This window comes from Dama dama, chromosome 23 (assembly GCF_033118175.1).
Source record: "Dama dama isolate Ldn47 chromosome 23, ASM3311817v1, whole genome shotgun sequence".
Classification (NCBI taxonomy): domain Eukaryota; kingdom Metazoa; phylum Chordata; class Mammalia; order Artiodactyla; family Cervidae; genus Dama; species Dama dama.
Genome location: NC_083703.1, coordinates 27483577 through 27500434, shown reverse-complemented (window position 1 = coordinate 27500434; position 16858 = coordinate 27483577). Strand labels below are relative to the sequence as shown.

At 37.1% G+C, this 16858-nt stretch overlaps 1 protein-coding gene across 1 annotated transcript in view; it reads right to left on the bottom strand.

Moving 5' to 3' along the window:
- The window catches only part of MYO3A (myosin IIIA), a 162545-nt gene extending 145991 nt beyond the window's left edge, over positions 1-16554 (bottom strand). The window contains exons 1-2 of the mRNA XM_061125655.1: positions 16387-16554; positions 12822-12956 (exon numbers count right to left, since the gene is read on the bottom strand). Of these exons, the coding sequence (XP_060981638.1) occupies positions 12822-12956; positions 16387-16554 (303 nt within the window). The remainder of the gene's footprint in view (positions 1-12821; positions 12957-16386) is intronic.
- Between the last annotated feature and the right edge of the window lie 304 nt (positions 16555-16858).

Genomic DNA, 16858 nt, shown 5'->3' with positions numbered 1-16858 from the left:
CAAACTTTCTTCTAACATGTTAATTAGATTTTATTGGATGCCTGAACACTTCTGATACATTGTGAATTATATAATAACAGTTGTATTGAGCACAGACTTTATGCTAGCACATTCCTAACCCATTTACATGCATTATTCCTATGTCTCACCACTCTGTAAAGTAGGTATTATTATCATCTCCATACTAAAGATTGGGAAAGTGAGGCACAAAATGGTAAGGTAACTCAGGAAAGATCACATTGTAGTGACAGAGCTAAGACAGGAACTTGGACAGCCTGATTTTAGAGTCCAGACTTACATTTAATCATGATATATCATGATCCCCCAACAGGTTGTCTGGGCTGACAGGTCGATCTAGACATCATGTGTGATATCAAAAGTTGTTTATTTTTTAAATATTTTTTTGATGCAGACCATTGTTAAAGTCTTTACTGAATTTGTTACAATGCTGCTTCTGCTTTACGTTTTGCTTTTCTGACCACAAGACATGTGGGATCATAGCTCCTCCACCAGGAAGCGAATCTACAACCCCTGCGTTGGACAGTGAAGTCTTAAACACTGGACCTTCAGGGAAGCCCTCTTTTATAATATCATTTCTATAAGTGTATTTAAAATCTAAACACGAACTCACAAATGAGCATTTAGATGCAACTCCATGTATAACTGGTGTCTTTTTACATTAAACAAAACTTTCATCTTCTACAGGAGCAGGGGCAGACCTGGCATTCCAAAAGTGACATTTTCTTCTGCAGGAAAGGGAACTCCTTTTAACGGGATAAGCAGAAGAGTATTCTGGCAGCAGAATACAGGGTCACGCTGCCTCCAGTATGGCCCAGCATGATGGGGTCACAAAATTATTCAAAATTGACTGAAATGAAATTCAGAGCCCTTAAATTGCAAAGCACTTATTTAAAGGAACTAAGTTTTAGGACCACTTTTTAAATTTTCAAAACTCATTGCAAAGCATGTGTGAGGGCTGGGGATATATGAGAAAACTCTGTACCTCCCTCTCAATACTCCTGTGATGTTAATAAAACTACTCTAAAGAATAAAGTCTTTAAAATATCTGTAAAATATACAGTGCAAAGAATTAACCCTAATGTAAACAATGGACTTTAGTTAATAATGCATGCATATTAATCTCTTAGTCGTGTCTGACTCTACGACCCCATGGACTGTAGCCCACCAGGCTCCTCTGTCCATGGAATTATCCAGGCAAGAATACTGGAGTGGGTTGTCATGTCCTCCTCCAGGGCACCTTCCCAACCCAGGGATTGAACCCAGGTCTCTTGCACTGCAGGCAGATTCTTTATGTTCTGAGCCTCCAGGGAAGCCCTTAGTTAATAATAATGTGTCATTACTGTCTCACCAACTATAACAAATGTGCCATGCCAATGCAAGAAGTTAATAACAAAGAAAACTTGGGCGGGAGGTAATGGGAACTCTCTGAACTTACCACTCAATTTTTCCACAAACCTGAACCTGTTCAAAAAATAAAATCTATTAATTTTTTTAAATCTAGCTGCCAACATCAACTATATTCAAAAAGGTCCTCAACTAATAATGAAGGGGCATGCAAAATTAATCCAAGTTATGACAGATGCCCCATAGTGTTAGCTTAGAAACCGTTAGTAATTATTCTACTATCTGGCTGCTACTTAAGTAGGAACTGTGGTTTGATTTTTCAGAATGGAAAAGGATCTTTTGAATTAAACTTCAAGAAGAGTCAAGTTAAGGGTTCTTCTTTCCTAGTGTTGTGTTAAAATTATGTCATGCTTCTGCTTCTTCCCATGAGAAATAACCACTATCCTAAATTTTGTGTTTATCATTCCTGTCTTTAAAACTTCTTTCTTCATTATAAATACATTTCTTCTAAAATATGTGGTTCAGTTTTGCTTTTCTTTGTGCTTTATACAAATAGTATCCTACCTGGATTTGCTTTTTTCTTTAACCAATAATATACTTCTAAAGTTCATTCATGTTGATTGATGAAGCTGTCATTAATATTTACTGTTATATAAAATGCCATCTTATAAACATAAAAAATATATGTTAAAATGAAAAGAGAAAATGAGAGGACAAATACAACAAACATGGAATTTATTAAACAGACCACAGGGACCAAATGTCAATAAGCCACAAGTTAATTTGGGGCTGATCTTTTCCTAAAGATGCTCAAGATAACACCATGAATTTTCTAAATCCTCATTCAAAGCGTCAAATATCATCTTTAATGAAATCTACTTTTGTTCAACTAGCATAAAATGCCTTTCACGTATGAAGAAAAAATTTTTTTAAATTAACTGAAGTATGTTTGTTTTTAAATGAATGTGAAGAATTAAAACATATTAAAGGAAATGCAAATGTTCTTAAATTAAGCAATGGATCATAAAAATTGAAAATGACCATATGTTTCCACTTAAAAAGAACTGCATCCAGGGAAATGAATTGTGTCATATTAACCCTATGCAATTCTTAAATCACCAAGACAGACTAAAAAGAGATTTGTAGCAAGGGACCAAAAAACCCATAAGTGTCACTTTGCAACACAATGCTATAATAGGGCCTTCATGTTCTCTCATCGAACAAAATTGAAGTATAATTTTCTTAAACCAGAGCTACACTAATGAAAGAACAGAGCAGCCCTAAAAGTGAATTCTCTACTCAGGCTATAGTCAAACATTAAAGAAAAAAAAAACTAAATCTCTAAACAGATCGTTACAACTCACTTCCAAAGACAGCTTTTATAAGCTTTCAAAGTGCATTCTGTCTTTACTATGTTAGGACAGGATATGAGATTTTTACTCAAATTTCTGGAAAAGGACTAGTGATTTCTGCAGCTGGCATTTCTGACTTTTGCTGTTTTTCATTGTTTTTTGTTTATACTGAACGCTCTATGACCCTCACTTAGTCTGACAATATCCCATGTGAGACCACAAAAGCAGAAACTCATTTTCTGACACTCATCTAGGTTTTACTTTGCTCATTTTATAAAAGGGTTTGATTCTTTTTAGAGAAACCAGTTTTTAGCAAATGCCTACAAGTGACACTTTTAGATCATAAGGGAACAATAGATGCAATAAGACATGACTGCATTGCCTGCAGAGTGACTGCACCATTTCACACTGTCTAAACAATCTAAAAAAGTTCAGTTTGCTTCACAACCTCATCAACACTGGGAATTATCAGTCTTTTAAATTTTAGCCATTTTAGTGAGTGTGTACTAGTAGTTTCATTATGGTTTTACTCTGAATTGCCCTCTCGTTTTAACCTGTTTTTCATTTTAACCTAACTCGTCTTGAAGTTTCATTTAAGAACACTGTTATAACAGCTATTTTAAAGTCTTTATCTGCTAATTCCATTATCCTGATTATTTCTCGGTCTGTTTCATTTGACTGATTCTTCTTCTGACAATGGTTACCTTTTCCTGCTTTTTTACATATTTAATAATTTTTATTACATGACGGCCATAACTAATTTTATATTTAAATGTTCAGATTTTGCTGTCTTCTCTTAATGAATGTTGAATTTTGTTCTGTCAGGCAGTTCATCTACTTGTGGACTGACGTGAACATTTCAAGCCCTGTTTTTGAAATTTTTGTAGGAGGCCAAGGGTAGTTCTTATTCTAGGGTGAGTCTAACCCTTCCTTTAATGCATAACCTGTCAGCAGGGTCTCTACTAAGTGTCAACAAAGATGTTCAACAAAGATTCCTCAGTTTGACTGGTCAGAACTCAAGTATCTCTCCAGCTTGCACAACCTCCAATAATTGTTCAGATTACTACTTTTCAGTAATTCTTACCCTTATTATTGTTTGTTGCCCAACTGCCTGGAATCGTGCCCTATACCTCTCCAGCTTGGTTTCCAGTCAAAGACTCAAGGGAACCCATATGCAGATTTCTGGAGTGTTTTTCCTGCTTAACTCTCTTTTTGAAAATTCCAGTCACTTCTGTCTTAACAATCTTTTCAGTTCAGTAAGATTGCTGTGATCTCCTTGGGAACGTCCTCCTTATCCCCATGGTCTGGAAACTGTCTCCAAGAATAAAGATGCAATGATTGCAGTGTTCCTCTAATTTCCTTTCCTCAATGTCATAAGCCTAAGCTGTCTCTTTCACAGGGTTGGAAAACTGTTATGTTTTTTAAAATATATTCTATGTAGTGTTTTAGGTATTTACAGTATAACTGCGTGATGTGATACAATTTACTGTCACGGCCAGAAGCAGAAGTCTCAGATTATTTCTAATGCACCCTGAAATCCAAGGACCTCTGGCAGGGTCTTCCAAACTTTCCTTTGATAAGAATCACCTTGGGACTTGTTTAAAAAATAAGTTTCTGAGCCCTCCTTCTTGGAATTTCTAATTCCGTGGGTTTGAGATGAGGCTGAGTCTTACCAGAGTATCTGGAGTGAATATTAAAGAACAAAAGTACTAACAGGATCCTCTGTTTGTTTCTTTTTTTTTCAGGTGGAAGCTTAAGTGTGACCCACTCATCTAGGCCTTCTTTGACTTCTCTCTTCACAAAAGGTCTTTTTCATTTTTTATTAGCACTCCACTTCTATTCCTCATAGTCTCAATGCTACTGCTGCTTAGCCACTTTAATCATGTCCAGCTCTGTGCAACCCTATGAGCTGTATGTAGCCAGCCAGGCTCCTCTGTCCATGGGATTCTCCAGGTAAGAGTACTGGAGTGGGTTGCCATGCCCTCCTTCAGAAGATCTTCCCAATCCAGGAATCAAACCTGGATCTCCTGCGTTGCAGGCAGATTTTTTACCACTGAGCCACCAGGGAAGCCCATAGTATCAAAAACAATGTATAATTATTTAATTAATTTGTCTATTAAGCTTTAAATTGTCTTTCTGCACTACTAGACTCTAAACACCAGGATGACAGCTGGTCTCATTCTCTACTGAATACCCAAAATCTACGAAAATGCTTGGCCCAAAGTAATAATATTTATGGAATTAGTAAGTGACTGGATGAATATACTTTAGTCCTGGACACTTATGCATGCACACACATATAATGACAGAAGGCCATCTTTTTACATGAAATGGAAGGTGCCTCTTCAAAGTGTGAAATGTGTGACTCAATTATCAATAAAATGCGTATACTGATGTAGCAAATTCTGCATTCCAATAGAAGACTGATAAAATATTAATAAGAGTGGCACCATCACCTAATAATGTTTCCTAACGTGTAATATTATAACATGTATAATTTTCACATTACTTTTATAACTTGTAAACTAGAAGTAGTATGTTTAAGCTATTGCAGACACACATGATAATTGACTCACTGAAGTATGCATTTTGATGTATTTTGGTAATTGTGTACAATCCTGTAACCACTAAATCAAGATATAAAACAGCATCCCTCATCCTAAAGCATTTCAAAATTCTTGGGAAAACACCATCAAACACTGGTAATGTGAGCAGCAAGATATCTTTGATAAACAAGAAAATGTAGAAGAAATCTTTTAATCTGCCTGGTCAAAATAGGGGCTTCCCTGGTGGCTCAGTGGTGAAGATTCTGCCTGCAATGCAGGAGCTACAGGAGACAGGTTCAATCCCTGGGTTGGGAAGATCCCCTGGAGGAGGGCATGGCAACCCACTCCAGTGTTCTTGCCTAGAGAATCCTATGGACAGAGGAGCCTGGTGGGCTACAGTCTATGGGGTCACAAAGAGTTGGACAAGACTGAAGCGACTTAGCACGCACAGCCAAAACATATTGATTTACCAAATGGAAAAACATCTTACATTTTTCCCTCTGTGGTTAATATTATAAACTTGCACTTCTATTCAGAGAGCAGATGCATTTGCAAGCACTGAAGTTCTATTAGGGAAAAAAGATATACCAGCATTGTATAGGTTTTTATATATTTTGGGGATTATAAGAATATAAAGGAGTATACGTATAATACTGCTTTAAACAAAAAAATGAGACGACTCCAGGTAATTGTCTGTCTTGTTCTGTGGTGAGTACACCAAATAACAGCCTTTTATATGAGAGCTGGGAATGACTGTCCCAGCCCTAAGAGCATGAAAAGAACCGTCCTTCGTCTACTTCACTGCCACTGTGCACAGTTAAAGGAAGGACCAGTGCTGAGCCATCAGAGCGGCTCAGAAGCCCCGGTTTGCAGCCCTGTCCTGCTTCCCTGCCCCCTCCCACATATACAAGCCTGCAGGGGTTCCCTGTCCCCTTCCATGTACATGTTATCTCCCAGGCAACAACATTAAAGAGTTAACAGCCGAGCAAATAGAAACCACTCATTCATCCTAACTCGTTTTCTTTCTGTCATCCTATAGTTTCCTTTCCTCATGACGGACCATATCTTACTTATTAGATGCAAGTATAAATGCAGAATAACCAACAATGCATGATGCACAAAAGTTAGTAGTCAGGTCCCTGAAAATCACTTTCGTTACCAGAAATGTGCATTTGTGAGGCTTTAGGACTATTTACTGAACTTTTGTGCTTCCAAATGCCACCTGTAATTTCCAGCCTTTGATCTCCTGAAAAGGATATAATTTCAAAGAGAAAAATTGCTATAATTAGAAAGCAGAGAGAGAAAGCAGTGTCACTATTAAGAATGAACAAATCAGGACTAATTCAGATAAATAATAGAATTCAGCCTGCAGTACTGCCATGAAAGGAGCAATTACAGCTAAGACTGAATTATGAAGGGAAAGATCTTTTAACAAAAAGATGTCCTAACTCTGGATGTTGGTTCCCTTGTGGCTGAGGATACACTAGACAAATAGATTCTGAGACAGAAGACTGGATTCCTTGTGTACTTAAGGTGTTGCTGTTCATCCAACTAAGAAGGGGGAAATTACAGTTAAATCTCAATTTTGCCCTCTGTGCTTATCTGCAGTAGGTGCCTAGTACCAGACCAACTTAACTCAATTTCAACCCTGTTTTTTCATCTCATCTCCTGGTTTAGTGGTAAGGATATGCAGAAACGAACCACCTCCCACCTCCCAAGGTCCCCCTCCATCCTGCTCCTGACCATCCACGGTAGACACTAGGAGTGAAAAGAAACACTAAGCAAAAGCAAAATCTACAGGGACTTCTCTGGTGGACAGTGACTAAAACTCAGAGCTCCCAGTGGAGGGGCCCTGGGTTTGATCCCTGGTCAGGGAATTCCAAATGCCCCAACTAAAGATCCTGAGTACCACAACTAAGAACCAACACAGCCAAATAAATAGATAAATATAAATAAATATTTTTAAATACTTAAAAAAGAGATATCTACATTTTACAAAGCAAGTCAGTTAAGAGATATGTAATAGCAATAAGCAAAAAGTAACATTAAATATAAGTATGGTATTTCAAAAGGCATAAGTGAAAAAAAAACTAGTTCTCCCTTTATGCTGACATCATTAGGAAAACCTAAATACTAAGTGACAATAAAAATTCCCATAGACACTTTGCAAAAAAAAAAAAAACCAAAAAAAAAAAAAAATATATATATATATATATATATCAGTTCCCACAGGAGAAAATCTTCTACCCCTTTTCTTCTTCCGTAGTTTCATTACAAGTATGTAACTGGAATGTAGGAGGGCTAGTAACTAGTGCTCTTCTGTATGTTCTGAAAATGAACTTACAGAGAATTTAGAAGGAAATAATTTCTAAACAGAGCCTTGCATATTATTCACCGCCTTGCATATTATTCATGCTCAAGAAATTATAGTATAACAAAATGTAAGAAAAACACAGGAAGAGGAAAAACTGTATCAAAGTGAAAGCAAAAATTCAAAACTCACAACTAAATAATACAGAAAATAGATGGCCCAGTGAAATCTGAGCAAGTAATTCTCTTCTTGGAATTTCAATTCTGGATTGCAATATAAATGCAATGATTTTTCAAGATGAAAAATCTCTGGGTGAGAGTTTGTCCAAGGTGGTACAGTCCGCCCACCCCACACACACGCCAGGCTGATAACGAGGATGCTACTCAGACCCTCCAAGAAGCACCGTCTTTATGCAGATTCATGTCAGAAGTCTAGCACTTAGCATGACTTCCTGGGTACCACCAGAGTTCCTATTCGGCAATCCTTTGGGGACTCCCGAGCAAAATAATGTGTGTGCTGCATGTGTGCACAGTTGTTTCAGTCGTGTCCGACTCTTTGTGACCCATGGACTGTATCCTGCCAGGCTCCTCTGTCCAGGGGACTCTCCAAGCAAGAAGACTGGAGTGGGTTGCCATGCCCTCCTCCAGGGGATCTTCTCGACCCAGGGATCGAACCCACATTTCCTGTGTCTCCTGCATTGCAGGCAGATTCTTTACTGCTGAGCCACAAGGGAAGCCAGCAAAATAACTTATTGGAGCTTTATTATGATAAGAGGTATAATTAGCAGTCATTTTGTAGAATAAAGTATTGATGCCACAAGCCAATTTTCTGAAAGTGCCTTTAAAGCAGCACCTGCACCATTCATGTTTATAAATCAGGTAATTGTACCACTTATGTGTATATGTAATCAGTCTAACTTGCATATGTAAATCAATTGTCTTACATACAGTTTGCCAGCTCTTTGCTTTTTCCATGTTTTCCCCCAACTTTGAATTTCAAATAGATCAGATTTCTGAAATACTATTTTAATAAACTAGTATTTATTCTTTTTTCTCAAGCCATTAAGGGATATTTCCAACTCTTACATCTAATAATAAATGCAATTATAAAGACAATATATAAAATAGCTAGTGGGAAGTTGCTATATAACATAGGGAGCTTACCCGGTGCTCTGCGACAACGCAGGGGGGGGGATGCGGGGCGGGGTAGAAGGAAGGTTCAAGAGGGAGGAGATATATGTATACTTATGGCTAATTCATGTTGTTCTATGGCAAAAGTCAACATAACATTGTAGGGCAATTATTCTCCAATTAAAAATAAATTTAAAAAACATGTACAAAGTTCAAGGAAGCTAAGTCCCTGCTGATTCATTGCATCAGGATGCCACTTCGCTTGTACTGGATGTTCCAAGACCTTTTTAATCAATCTTTTCTGCTCTCTCAAAAGAACACGTAACTTAATTATGATCTGGAACCTTCAATTCTCACTTAACCCTGAGTGACAATACTAAGAAATATCAATATAATTAGAATAGGAATTTGTTAGGCATAAAAGACATCAGCTGATCTTATTCAATAGTTAAACTCTGGGAAAGATTTATACTTTTGCCCTTGTCCATTTAGGCCTATATTCAGCAGAACAACTGAATCTTCAAATGCTAATTTTCCAATTATTTTACATGGAAAAAAAAATAAAAGAAGTATTATTGAAAATGTTCTCAAAGATATAAATATTAAAAATTTTTATTCAGGACTCCATCAAGGATTTGCAGACCACCATCTCAAATACACAAACACAAATACGAAGTAAAGTATCCATTAATTTAAGACAAAATGGCTTAAGTTCATAATTTATATTCTGTTACTTGGGTAATTGTGTTGAGAAAAGTAAAAGTTTTGCTTTGTTTTTTTGTGTGATTTAACGAGAAATATAAAGCTATCTTGAACTGAGAAATACAAAATAATTCTGAAATCATAATAAGTTGCCTATCATCAAAGAACACGCTTGACTCTTAAAACATTTTTTTTAACTTCTATAAAGTAATAGTTTCAGATTCTGAAAAGGTTCTTGAAAATTCTATTGTAATTTTGAATGACTATGATTCAATCAAAAGTGGCAGATTAAATATATATATTTATTTCCTCTTACTCATGAATCTCCATGAAAATGCCAGTAGAGGAATAAAAAAAAAAAAAAACAAACATAAAACCACTAGAGAAAAAAGAACAAAATGGGAGAGAAGTGAAGAAGAGATTGCAACAAAATTTTTCAACATGGAATGCAGGTAACTGAGTGGTTAACTGATCCAGCAACACAGAGAAAGCCACAAACTAAAGTGCTAGGTGGGGGAGCTGCGTTGAGGTCACCTGAGCAGATTAACCCAGAGAGGGCAAGATAATAGTGAAAGTGGAGGAGGTGGAAGGGGAGGGGCAGAAAACAAGGCTTCCTTTGCAGGTCTCTCTTTAAAGACTTGATGCCCTCCTACCCCACATTCAAAATATCCACATCCAGGAGCCTGCCAGAGCTACTTCACACACACACACACACACACACACACACACACACACACACAGAGGCTGGAGGTTTTGCTCCCTAGAGAAAGTGAACTGAAGGGACTCAATATCTGGTGACATCAGTACAGTGAATAACAGGAGGAATGCACAGAACTCCTGGTGTACAAAACAGAGAAGTAACTTTGAAAAGAAGAGACCAAGGAATCCAGGAAAGTGGATTCACCCAGATGAGCAGCAGAGAGGCAGCAGGGGTCAGACACCTGGCAGACCTCCAGGATGGAGCAGGAGGATGTAGGATTCCAGAAGGGCAATCATGCCAAAATTCAGAACATGGATTAGAAAATGAAAGAGTAGAGAAGCTGAACCATCTGTTTCCAGGTTCAACAACAAACACAGCAAAAACACATACCTACCTGCTCAGGAAAGGGTGGCGCCACTAACCTGGGTCTACAGTAATACTGTCCTGCATTACTGCTTTCTATGAAATTCAAAGGTGTTGGCTCCTTGGAAGAAAAGCTATGATAAACCTAGATAGTGTATTAAAAAGTACAGACATTACTTTGCCAACAAAAGTCCCTACGGTCAAAGCCATGGTTTTTTCAGTAGTCATGTACAGATGTCAGAGTTGGATCACAAAGAAGGTTGAGCACCAAAGAATTGATGCTTTCAAACTGTGGTGCTGGAGAAGACTCTTGAGAGCTGCTTGGACTGCAAGGAGATCAAACCAGTCAATCCTAAAGGAAATCAGCCCTGAATATTCATTGAAAGGATGAATGCTGAAGCTGAAGCTCCAGTACTTTGGACACCTGATGTGAAGAACCAACTCACTGGAAAAGATCCTGATGCTGCAAAAGACTAAAGGCAAAATGAGAAGGGGACAGCAGAGGATGAGATGGTTAGATAGCATCACCAACTCAATGAACATGAATATGAGCAAACTCTGGGAGATAGTGAAGAACAGAAGCCTGGCGTGCTGCTGTCCAGGTGGTCAAAAAGAGTTGGACTTGACTTAGTGACTGAACAACAAAAAATTAATCAAGTGAATGCATTTTTTTAAAAGAAAAATGATTAAGTCTATCTGAAATTATATGAAGTGGAAAATAGGCTAAATTGATAAGTGATATTGTCCATCATTTTAAACATATAAAAATAGATGAAGAAACTATATTCAGAATTAAGAGTGGTTCTTTTTATACTTTCAAGTATTCTCTACCATGATCACTACTTGTATATTCATTTAAAAACCACCATAGAAAAAATATAAAGTACAGAGACAATGTGCAAATAATTACTGTACAGGAAAATCAATGGTACATTCCAAAAAAAAAAAATAAAGAAGAAATAGAATAATCAAATGCTAATAAAATAATGTGAATACAAGACACAGAGAACAAACCTGTGGTTGTCAACAGGAAGAGGAGGCAGAGGAGAGATGGATTGGGAGTTTGGGATTAGCAAATGCAAAGTATTACATATATTAACAGAATGGATATACAATAAGATCCAACTGTACAGCACAAGGAATATTTAATATCCTGTGATAAACCATATATATAATTATGTTAATATATATAAATATATGGGCTTCCCAGGTGACTCAGAGATAAAGAATCCACCTGTCAATGCAAGAGACGTAGGAGACTTGGGTTCTATCCCTGGGTTGGGAAGATCATCTGGAGGACGAAATGGCAACCCCCTCTGGTATTATTGCCTGAAAAATCTCATGGACAGAGGAGCCTGGCAGGCTACAGACCATGGGGTCACCATGGGTGGGACATGACTGAGCACACATACAGCCTAGCATATAAATATATATAACTGAATCACCTCACTTTACACCAGAAACTAATGTTATAAAAAATAAAATAATGTAAATACAATAAATAGATGCTGTTAAAATGATCAAATAAAGGTTTTACTAGCCCCAGGTTTGATAAAAGAAGTTTTTAAAAATTTTTATAAATTTTATTGTAATTAATTATTACTTCAACTTAAATAAAAATATCCAGTGAAAATCAGAAAAAAAACACATTCTTCTAGGACTGGCAGTAACCTTAGTCGTGCACCTTCTAATACTCTTACATTAGAGAGAACTGTCCCAAGCTATTCTCAGGAATTGAAAAGGCAGACTCTACAGTATCCCTTTGGCAACTTATTCGGTGTTCAACACCACTTCTAGTAAGGTTTTCCCCCCATAAATGTAAATATATTTGATCCTCTGTATCCACAGATCACAGCTGTTTGAATCTGACCATGTGGAACCCACAGATATGGGGGACTGACAGTACCTGGTTCTGCAATTTATCTCATCAGTATTCAGTGAAGTCAGAAGAAATTAGCAACTCACCATTTTTGCCTAATGAAGCCTCAGCTACATTAATTTTATCTCACATCATAATACCTGGCACTGAGCCTCAGTCACGTGTTGTACCAAACACAGATGAATAAATAAAAATTATAATGAAGTTCCTTTTTAGTATGCTCGTCTGCCAGGAAAATACCCTAGTTTCTTTAGTCTTTTATTATGGAAACATTTTCTTTTAATCTTTAATTAATTGTCTTTCATTTACTGATGTTTCTAATGATGGCAAGACCAGAAGTGGGAACAGGATTCTACAAAGGATATAGAATGGAACACATCAGATGAACTGCTTTATGGAGGTGATGTTACTAAATACGTCATTTCAAGACCACACTGCAAATCACCACATGGGAAATAATTCTAAACACTTACCTCAAGAACCAGCCATAGCTTATCTCCATTTATTTTATCCTTCTTAAAGTACATGCCATAGAATCTGACCACATTAGGGTGGTCAGAAAGAGCTTTTAGGATGTTGTACTCTGCTTCAATCTCTTCATCAATATCCTAGTTTCAAAGAGTCATGGGGAGAGAGTAGTGAGAAAAACATGAATGAAGTAAAAAAAAACGTTAAGTTAGACTAGCGAACGTAGAATTTTATTTTGTCAAAGCAAGGTCAGAATAGTTTCTACTGTGCTCAATACAGTGTATTGAAATTTCTCATTACACTCCTTAAGGCGAGAGATCATGATTTTCCTGCTAATCGAAAATATCTCTAATTATGTTCATTTATTGAAAAGAAATAATAAAAGGCTATTATTATGTGCAGTTAGAAAGAAACCCATAGGGACTTCCTTGGTCGTCCAGTGCCTCCCAATGCAGGGGACGTGGGTTCGATCCCTGGTCTGAGAACTAAGATCCCACATGCCATGGGCAACTAAGCCCAGGCACCTAAACTATTAAGACCATGAGCAACTAAGACCTGACGCAGCCAAATAAATTAAATTTTTTAAGTTAAAAAATAAAAATAAAGAATTCTAAACACAAAATCTAGGGAAAAAAATATATACAATATATATGAACTGCTTAAGTTGATCTTCCTTTCTTTGTAGGGTTAACTTTATTTCAATGGTAAAATCATTGTTTTGACATGAAAACTTTTAGCTGGTTCATTCTGTTTCTTTGAAGTATAGGATATTTAAAGGCTATCAAAATACCAGTCAGACATGCAATAAACTCCTACCTTTCCAAAAAAGTGAAAGAGTTAAGTTATATAAGATGGCACACAGCCTTTAGTTAACTAAAGACTCATTCACCAGAAGTAGAATAGGTTGTAATCCTGTCAATAAAACTGCAAACAAGACTATACACTTAGTCATGTATCTAGAAAAGCATATATACATTAAACAATTCACTGTTATAAATAAAAGACTTCTAATATTTTATGGTAACATTTAATGTCTACATTGTTTTAAGACAGAATCATGGAATCACAAAGCTGTAAAGAATTTTAGACCAGAACACTAGTCTAAGGAAGAAACTAAAGCTAAGAAAATTAATTTTAAAAAAAAGAAAGAAATGAAAGCTCAAGGCAGTCAGACTCACAGAACTGGTTAGTGTGTGATCCAGGACTAGCCTTTTGTCTACTATCTTCTAGGCCTGCTCATTTCATCCCTATCTTGGAGAGGAGATTATGAGTTCAAAATTCATAACAGTAAGACCTTTTTAATAATAATAAAAAAAAAAGCCACTCTGCAAAATGCTTGGGTGCATTTAAATTTATTTTATTAAGATTACAATCTCCTGGTTATAAATCTTCTTTTATTTGACTTGTGGCATGATGAGTGAAGAGTAAATAAAGAATTCTTAGAAAAATATATATATGTACTATGACAAGAATAAAAGCAGCAAAAGAACACATTTCATACTATGGTTATGAATCTATAAGTTTCATTAAAGCAAGAGAACAAAACCTGATTTGTAAGGCAGGCTGTATAGCAAATGCACAATTATGAAAGGATAACTGTTACATACATTCACAAGTCATTTGTTCTTGCTCATAAAGAAGCAGAGGAATGGGAGAGAGACTCTGATTGTGGGGCCACATATTGAGATCAGGCTGGAGCCCTTTCTCTTGCCATGTGAACCCCAATCCTTAACAGCAAAGTTCAAAGGGCAGACTTGTAACTGCAAAGACCAGTGGTGCGGTTACTCTGATACAGCTTAACTGGTGTCTCTCTTCCCTCAGTTTTAACAATAAGAACTTTTCAACAGAATATGAAGACATGCAGCATCAGTTAAGTCTGAACACAGCGCTTCTCATTTTTTTCCTCCCTGGTGGCTCAGTGGGAAAGAATCCGCCTGCCAATGCAGGAGACATGGGTTCGGTCCCTGGGTTGGGAAGATCCCCTGGAGAAGGAAATGGCAAACCACTCCAGTATTCTTGCCTGAGAAATCCCATGGACAAAAGAGGAGTCAGCCAGCTACAGTAGATGGGGTCATAAAGAGTCAGATACAACTTTGTGACTGAGCAGACATGCACCTATCTAACTTACTTCTTGAAAAGAAACCCCCACCCTCTCTCTCCTCTGCTCAAAGGAAAATGAAACAATGTAGTAATAATAGATGTAGTAAAAATACACTATCAAAAAAGAAAGAGCAATCCCAATGAATAGAGGGCCAGAGACTTTTTGCAGAGTCCTTTTGCAGGCTTTATGAGTCAGAGCTGTGACAAGGACTCATCATTTCCATCAAGCCACGCTCCCATCATGCACATAGTGAAAGTGAAAGTGAAGTCACTCAGTCGTGTCCAACTCTTTGCAACCCCATGGACTGTAGCCTACCAGATGCCTCCGTCCATGGGATTTTCCAGGCAAGAATACTGGAGTGGGTTGCTATTTCCTTCTCCAAGAGCTGAGTAATTGGAGGAGTTGCTCTCAGGAGACGTTTGGGGGTTACAGAATCGCTGAGTTTATTCTGGCTCCCCCACGTGCTAGGGGAGACCTTCACGTATGTCCTAGTAGCTGAAAATGCACCCAAACATCCAGCCTCTGACTCCTAGAAAAAACAGTCTTGTCTCTTACAGGCAAATCTCATTCTCTCACAGGCAAAGAAAGGTGAGTTTCCTTGATCACAACTGCTATTCCCAAAAAAAGCACCACTGGCACTGCTGGAAAAGAGGCCGTATGGACTGACCACGACATTGAATTCTTCACAAGGAATCACACCCTGTAAAGGAATGCCATTTCTGCTTTGGAAACACTTAGGTAAACCTGAAAATTAATTTCCCTTTTTTGAAAGAAATTTAAAAATATATTTCTGGTTTGGCATAAGAGGAATTCTGCCTGAAGCCTAAATAAACACAGGAGGAAAATGAAATCTGGCCAAGACGACATTAGACAATTTTAGGGTTATTTCTAGACCCGTGAGTCTATATGCTGACAACTCACACACTCTGAAATCTAAAAATATTAAATCAAACCATTGAGCTGCTTGAGAGAAGATAAACTTATATACAGATATGTTTATCTGTTCATGAGTACATGCTAAGTCACTTCAGTCATATCTGACTGTGGGACACTATGGACTGTGGCCCTCCAGGCTCCTGTCCCTGGGCTCCTCCAGGCAAGAATACTGGAATGGTTTGCCACACCCTCCTCCAGGAGACCTTCCCAACTCAGGGATCGAACCTGTTTCTCTTATGTCTCCTGCATTGGCAGGCAGGTTCTTGACCACTAGTGCCACCTGGGACGTCCCCATACTTCTCTTTACTGTATGTTTATCTGTTTATCAAGTATTTATTGGACTTTCTAATATATGTTAAGCATTTAACAAGGAAAATCTAACAAGACATTTTTAAACAAATGTTTCCTTCAAATTGCAACTGACATTGTGATAAATAAATCAAGATAAGATACCAATGGACTTTTTACCTGTTTGATACAGATTTTTTAAAAAGTTAAATTAGCAAGCAAGAAAAGAAAACAATGTGACTTACATGAATGGGATCCAGAATTTTGACTGCTGCTTTTTGGCCATTTTTCTTATTCAACGCTTTAAAAACTTTTCCATAAGTTCCTTTGCCAATCGTTTCAGTGATTTCCCAAGTATCAGAAGGATCGGGAAAGTTATCAAAGATGATTGATTTTCCAATTAATGGAAGCATCTCAAAAGTTTAAATCACTGGAGAGAAAAAGTACAGAGCTTCACTGACATTTGATTGGTAATATTAAACAGCACACACAAACTCATGGGAAATTATTTAATATTTTCACTGATATGATGGAAAATACACAGCAGTAACCAAATGTACTCAGAGACAAAGAAATTTTTAATTTCAATTCTTTTTGCAAACAGATGAATACAAGTTTAATAATGTTTTGTAAGCAGGGCTTTCTATGTTTAATACTGTCCCATATTAATTGCTACTGTTAGTAATTATTTTCAGATTAGAGGCACACATTTAAATC